General features: G+C 36.4%; 1 protein-coding gene across 1 annotated transcript in view; it reads right to left on the reverse strand.

The window, feature by feature from the left end:
- The window catches only part of KIAA1524 (KIAA1524 ortholog), a 43,780-nt gene that overhangs the window by 24,856 nt on the left and 10,933 nt on the right, over nucleotides 1-7,991 (reverse strand). The window contains exon 8 of the mRNA XM_015561226.1: nucleotides 6,302-6,377. Within this exon, the coding sequence (XP_015416712.1) occupies nucleotides 6,302-6,377 (76 nt within the window). The remainder of the gene's footprint in view (nucleotides 1-6,301; nucleotides 6,378-7,991) is intronic.

Genomic DNA, 7,991 nt, shown 5'->3' on the forward strand with positions numbered 1-7,991 from the left:
CATATATTAATTGAGCATATTGGTTCAGGCCGATTTCTGGGCTCTCTATTCTATTCCATTGATCTATATGTCTTTTCTTGTGCCAGTACCAGGCAGTTTTGAGAACAGTGGCTTTGTAATACATCTTGATATCTGGTATTGAGATCCCACCTACTTTGTTCTTTCTCAGGATTGCTGCAGCTATTCGGGGTCTTTTTTTATTCCAGATGAATTTTTGGAGAGTTCGTTCTAGGTCTGTGAAATATGTCGTTGGTATTTTAATGGGTATTTGTTTTGCTATGGGGAAAATCCTATATAATGAAAGGTAATATGCAAATGGACCGAACGGCAGAATGACTGGTCATTATGATGTGCACTGACCACCAGGGAGCAGATGCACAATTTAGGAGCTGCCCCCAGCCCACATGCCCCGATTGCCTGATCAGGGCCTGCCAGCCAACCTCTCGGTCCCTTCCCCACAGTCTGCAGGCTCTGATTGCCTGATGGTGAATGGGGAACCGGGGGTGGGTGGCAGTGGGGGGGGCAGGGCCGACTGCTGGCAGCCAAGGAAGATGGTCTTGATATCATGCCAGGCCTAGGGACTGTACCCATGCACGTATTTCATGCGCCAGGCCTCTAGTGTGGAAATAAAAAGCCCTGGTTGCGGAGATTTGGAAAACTTAGTTACTAAAGCTAAGCTTTCCTGGCTCCCCAAAAATGCCTTCCAAATTTATATTTCATGTCTATTCTCTTTAATAATTTATTTGCAACCCTTCTCCAGATTCCTGACCCTTTCTAGATGCAGGGAAAGATCTCCGGCAATACTTTACAACAAATATTAAGAGTAGCTTCCAATTTTCCTTTCAGTATTATTTTTCAAAATGAGTTAAAAGTTTCCACATGGCCGAAACCGGTTTGGTTCAGTGGATAGTGCATCGGCCTGCGGACTCAAGGGTCTGGGTTCGATTCCGGTCAAGCGCATGTACCTGGGTTGCGGGCACATCCCCAGTGGGAGATGTGCAGGAGGTAGCTAATAGATGTTTCTCTCTCATTGATATTTCTAACTCTCTATCTCTCTCCCTTCCTCTCTGTAAAAAATCAATAAAATATATTTTTAAAAAAAAGTTTCCACATGATTACAAAGTAATTAGTAGTGGTTACTTTACTTATGATTAACAGGACTATGAGGGCCAAAGAAGGGCAACTTCAACTAATGTTTATATTCCTTCTACAGTACTTAAGTTTTGTTTTTAAAATGAAAAAAAAATTAAAAATAAAATAATAACATTTGCTATCATACTAAGATTCAAGAATTGCCATAAAGCATACTTTACGATATTTAAAAGTGGTGTTCCAAAAAGCCTTAAAACATTAAGAATGGCTATTTCTATACTATATTTGCACAATGTCAGCATTATGTCCCTTAGCTCCCCAAATTCTGCATTTCTTTACTAATTGAGCCTTTTCCTATTATATAACATCCCACATCAACTTGTTTATTAGCTGTTAAGTTAAATTCTACATTTCATATACTACCAACCTAGCTTTAAAAAAATATTTTGTGTCTCTTTGCCTGTCACTTACTTCCTACCTTTGTCTATTTCTTTTTTTTTTTTTTAATATATTTTATTGGTTTTTTACAGAGAGGAAGGGAGATAGAGAGTTAGAAACATCGATGAGAGAGAAACATCGATCAGCTGCCTCCTGCACATCTCCCACTGGGGATGTGCCCGCAACCCAGGTACATGCCCTTGACCGGAATCGAACCTGGGACCCTTCAGTCCACAGGCCGACGCTCTATCCACTGAGCCAAACCAGTTTTGGCCTTTGTCTATTTCTTGACATATAATTGAGATTTGTGTTTTAATCAACTTGATAGTATCTAAATTTTAACATAATTCAGTCCAATAGCATTTACTATGAAACAAATAAATCTGATTTATTCTCTTTTAAATATAAATTGTAGTACTTGTTTTTGAAAAGGTACATTTTCTTGATTCCAAAATCAAAAGCTCATACCAGCCTGACTTGTAACTACACTCCCTGGGGGCAAGCCATGTTACCAGTTTCTTGTTTATCTTAAAAGAAAATACTTTCTCAAGTACAGGTACTCTGTAAGTATAACATACAGAGAAGTAAATAAATCAATCACGAGTGAAGAGCTAGATGGTTTTCCCAAAGTGAACACACCTGTGTAACTAGCAATTTGATCAAGAAAGAAAATTCTATCAGAACTCCAGAACCCACTTGTGTCCCCTCCTAAGGCCATGTGGAACCACTTCTCCACAACAGATTTCTAATATATAGATTATTTTATCTTAGCTATTCTTGGATTTTTATATTTCTATGTAAATTTTTTTTATCAACTTACCAGTTTATATTAAACAATCATATGGAACATTATACAGGGTTGGGCAACAGTAGGTTTACAGTTGTGCGTATGGAAGATAATACAATAAATAATAATACAAGAATAAATTCTGCTTAGCATACTCACTACTGTAAATCTACTTTTGCCCCACACTGTATATAAGCAGAATCTTACAGTATATATGTTCTGTCTGGCTTCCTTAGCTTAGCATTGGATCAGTGAGATTCATCCATATTATTGCATGCAGCTGCATTTCATACATGTTCACTGCTGTATAACACAGTCATGCTCCATATCATGACACTTCAGTCAATGACAGGCCACATATACAATGGTGGTCCTGTAAGGATGTAATGGAGCTGAAAAATTCCTATTGCTTAGTGTCATCTTAATGTCAGAGCACAACTACTTAAGTGTTTGTAAGGCTGGTGTAAACAAACTTACTGTGCTGCTAGTTGTATAAAAGTATAGCCACGTAATTATTTTCAGTGCATAATACTTGATAATGATAATAAGTGACTATGTTATTGCTTTATATATTTACTATACTATACTTCTTTGTTGTTGTTAATCCTCACCTGAGGATATTTTCCCATTGATTTTTAGAGAGAGTGGAAGGGAAGGGGAGAGTCAGAGAGAGCTAAACACTAATGTGAGAGAGATACACCAATTGGTTGCCTCCCTCACATACACTGACTAGAGCTGGGGATGGAGTCTCCAACTGAGGTATTTGCCCTTGACTGGATTTGAACCTAAGACCCTTCAATATGAGGGCCAATGCTCTATCCACTGAGCCAAACCAGCTAGGGCTATACTATTCTTTTTAATCATTATTTTAGAACAGGGGCCCTCAAACTTTTTAAACAGGGGGCCAGTTCACTGTCCCTCAGACCACTGGAGGGCCGGACTATAGTTTAAAAAAAAATAAAAAACTATGAATAAATTCCTGTGCACACTGCACATATCTTATTTTGAAGTAAAAAAAACAAAACGGGAACAAATACAATAATTGCATTTGCATGTGGCCCGCGGGCCGTAGTTTGAGGACCCCTGTTTTAGAATGTACTTTCTACTTACAAAAAAAAAAAAGTTTGCTGTAAAACAGTATGCTGTTACACCAGTAGCACCTTCAAAGTTCTTGTTTTTATAGCATCTCTTGATTGCATCGTCTCTTGTGCTTGATTTAATCTCATTTTATCAATTTACTGTAGGCATGCAGTGTTTAGAAAGTCTACAGCAGGGTAAAGTCCTAGGCCTTCACACTCAACACTCAATCACTCACCCAGAGCAAGTACCCTTTTTTAATCTTTTATACTGTATTTTTACTGTACCTTTTCTGTTTAGCTGCATAAATACCATTGTGTTACAACTGCCTCAGTATTCAGTACAGTAGCATGCTGTACAAATTTGTAGCCTATGAGCAATAGGCTATATCTTATAGCAGGGGTCCTCAAACTACAGCCCGCGGGCCACATGCAAATACAAATATTGTATTTGTTCCCGTTTTGTTTTTTTACTTCAAAATAAGATATGTGCAGTGTGCATAGGAATTTGTTCATAGTTTTTTTTTAAACTATAGTCTGGCCCTCCAACGGTCTGAGGGACAGTGAACTGGCCCCCTATTGAAAAAGTTTGAGGACCCCTGCCTTATAGCCGAGGTCAGTGGTCAGCCAACTGCGGCTCGCCAGCCACAGTGGCTCTTTGGTCCCTTGAGTGTGGCTCTTTCACAAAATACCGACTTCTGCGCATGGGCCATGAAGTTTCAATCGCACTGTACGTGTGCGCCCGCACATGGTATTTTGTGGAAGAGCCACACTCAAGGGGCCAAAGAACCACATGTGGCTCACGAGTCGCAGTTTGCCAACCACTGGCCTAGGTGTATAGTAAGCTATACCACCTAAGTTTATATAAGTACATTTATGATGTTCAGACATAAGATTCATTTCTCAGAATGTATCCCCATTGTTAAACAGTGCTTGACTGTATTCCAGTGTGTATATACTACAGTTTATTTGCCCATTCTACTGTTAATGGTATTTGAATTGTTTCTAATTCTTTGCTATTATGAGCAGTACTGCTATATTCTGTATATATCTTCTGGTGAACATGTTTTCAATTCTTTGGGGTAAATACTTAAGTGTTGAATGGTTGGGTCCTAATATATGCATGTGTCCAATGTTAGTACAGTATCAGTATGAAAGGGTTGTGGAGTTGAGAACCAAAGTTTTGTTCCACAACAGAGGTTTGACTGTAAATACTAATTTTCATAAGCAGTTGTACCAATTTTGAGCCCATGCATACTGGGACACTTAGGAATTTTTTACATTCTCATTTATGCTTGATCTTATCCCTATTTTTAAATTTAATCATCTGGTGGATATGCAGTGGTATCACATTACCATTTAAATTTGCATTCCCTTAATATTAATAAAGTTGAATAACTGTTTCATATTTATTGACCAATACAAGTTTTCTTTTTGAGGTTGCTATTGGAGATCATATTTTTTCTGACATATATGTATAAGTTTTTAAATAATATATTTTAGATAAGAGTCCTTTTTTAAATATATGTATGATAAAGAACTTTTCCCACATTGTGAATTGTCTTTTCACTCTTATTGGTGGACTCTTAATGAACAGAAACTCTTAATTTTAATGCAATCCTACTTATCAACTTTTTTCCTGTATAACTGGTGTTTTTGTTTCTTGTCTAAGAAAATCTTCACCTATTCCAAGGCTGTAAAAATATTGTTAGGTGTTTCTTTTGAAAGATCATAGTTCACTGTTTTACCTAGCATATTTGGATCTACAATTTTTCTGGAACTGATTTTCTCATTTGGTGTGAGGTAGTGGTCAATATTCAGTTTTTTCCCATATGGAATGTTCAATCGACCCAGTGGCATTTATTGAAATGACCATACTTTTAATACTGCACTGTTATCAACAAGATCCATAAACTAGGGGGTTGGTTTTGGACTGTACTCTATTCCACTGGACCAGCTAACTATACTTATAACAATACTTCACTGTTTTAACTACTGCAGCTACATATTAAATATTATTATCTGGTAGTAGTATAAGCCCTCCAACTTGGTTCATTTTTTTTTTCCAGGATAGCCGCAGTTATTTTTGGACCTCTGCATAACCATACAAATTTTATAATCTGCTTCCCAAATTTCCACACACCCAAAATGAGAAAAATACAAAAAACAGCCTGACTGGCTTGGCTCAGTGGTTGACTGTCAACCTATGAACCAGAAGGTCATGGTTTGATTCCAAATGGGTTGCAGTAGCTTGGTCCCCAGTGTGGGGCATGTAGGAAGCAGCCAATCAAAAATTCTCATCATTGATGTTTCTATCTCTCTCTCCCTTTACCTTCCTCTTTGAAATCAATAAAAACAACAACAACAACAATAACCACTGTAAAACCTGCTATAATTTCAAATAACCTAACATTGTAAACTCTTACAATGTTATCTATATGAACTTGGTATGAACATAGTCATTTAAGTCTTTTATTTCTCTCAATGTTTCATAATTTCAGAGTGGAGGTTTTGTAATGTTTTGTTGGCCTTATCCCCTAAGCAGTTGACATTTTAAAAAATTAGTAAGTGGTATCATTTAAATATTTCATTTTCTATTTGTTTAACATTTTCTGTATGTATTATGGACATGTCTCTCTTGCCTATGTAGCTAAGAATGGAATTGTTGTGTCATATGGTATACATATGCTCAGTAGGCACCATGAAACAGTTTTCCAAAGGAACTAATATGCCAGTGTATAAAGATTCTAGGAGGGTTCTAGAGTATTGGTAATGTTGTGTTTTCTGATCTATATACTGGTTATATGTCTATGTTTAGTTTGTAAAAATTGAGAGAACTGTGCACTTAGATTTTTCTTCATATTATAGTTTTTTAAAAGTTTAAAACAAAGAGTCATGTTTTACCTACCTTTGAAGAAGAATCAGGATCCTTTCCATTAAGAAGACCTAATACTTGATTAAGGCATGAAGAAAAGTGCTCATACCTAGGTTTAAAATAAAAATATACATTAAATGAATAACATTGTAATAACTATGTAGGATGCTAGGTGGGTACTGGAAATATTAGGAGGAAACACTTTGTATATTGTTGTCTAACCACTATGCTGTACACCTGAAACTAATACAAAATTTAAAAAAATATATCCAATAAGATTATAAAACTGATACATCAAAAATAATTTATGCACAACACAAATATAAAATTTAATTGTCTTTTCTTTCATGTATTTATTTTGGCTTCTAATATAAAAGTCTTTACAAAGTTTTTACTCAAAACTTAAAATACATTCTACCACTATGATATACATAAATTGGCTATCATTTATAAAATGAAAAACAATGACATGGGGTAATAAATAAATCACTGAAACTTTCTGTATCTCCATAGCTTTTTTTTAAGATTGTAAAATTCAAGGAACACTAATATACTAATAAATTAGACAGATACTTATTTATAAAGCATCTACAATTTCCAGACATTAAATTAGGCTCTGCAGATACAGGAGCAGGACCCTATGTTAAGGAACAGGACCCTGTGTTAACTCTACGAGGTACTAGTGGTACCATTCACATTACGTTCTATGTGACTGGTACATCCTAGATTTGGGAGAAGAGTGCCCTGTCAGAGAACCCACAGTCTAAGTAAGGATGAAGGCAAAAAGACAAAATAATATAATGGAATGTAAACTATGCTATAATGAAAATGTATAAAATGCTATGAAATAGGATGGATAGCAAACCCAGATTTAGTAGAAACAGCCCTTATCAGGTGAAGCTTTGCGGACTTGAGTCTTAAAGAACAAAAAGGTGCTCTGACCGGTTTGGCTCAGAGAATAGAGCATCGGCTTGCGGACTGAAGGGTCCCAGGTTCGATCCCAGTCAAGGGCATGTACCTTGGTTGTGGGCACATCCCCAGTAGTGGCTGTGTAGGAAGCAGCTGATGGATGTTTCTCTCTCGTTGATGTTTCTAACTCTATCCCTCTCCCTTCCTCTCTGTAAAAGATCAATAAAATATATATTTTTAAAAGAGGCATCAGACATATACAGTGGAAGGAGTATTTCAGCCATCCAGATGAAGCACTCCAGAGGAAATGGTACATGGATACATGAAACGGCGTATCTAACAAGTTGGTGGTTCTATTTATTGTCTGAAGTAATTATACAAAAGTACATACGAAAGAAAATGTGAAGAAATACAGTTGATAGATTGCCAGTCACCACATTTTGGAGGGATATACTGAGAATTTGAATATTCACCTGAATACAATGGCAGATCACAGATATTAAAGGAACATATGGTTGAAGAAAAAGATGAAAGTTGGGCATATGAATAAATCAAGGAAGTCAACTGAATGGTAGGCACGAGTGACTAGAGAGATAGGAGAAACTGAAGATAGGACAGAATAAGACTTAATGCACAGAATAATAGGATATGTTTCTATCCTATTACAAAACAGGACACTCAGTAAGAATTGGAATAAACACGGGTAACTTTGCCCATAACATATTTGAGGTAACTGCAATTATATAGTAGTAAATATTTAAAGGAGCTACTGTAGAAAATGTGAAAGAAAGCTGACTGGGAAAAAAAGTAAGAA

The sequence above is a fragment of the Myotis davidii genome, unplaced genomic scaffold, assembly GCF_000327345.1.
Source record: "Myotis davidii unplaced genomic scaffold, ASM32734v1 scaffold16, whole genome shotgun sequence".
In the NCBI taxonomy this organism is placed as follows: Eukaryota; Metazoa; Chordata; class Mammalia; order Chiroptera; family Vespertilionidae; genus Myotis; species Myotis davidii.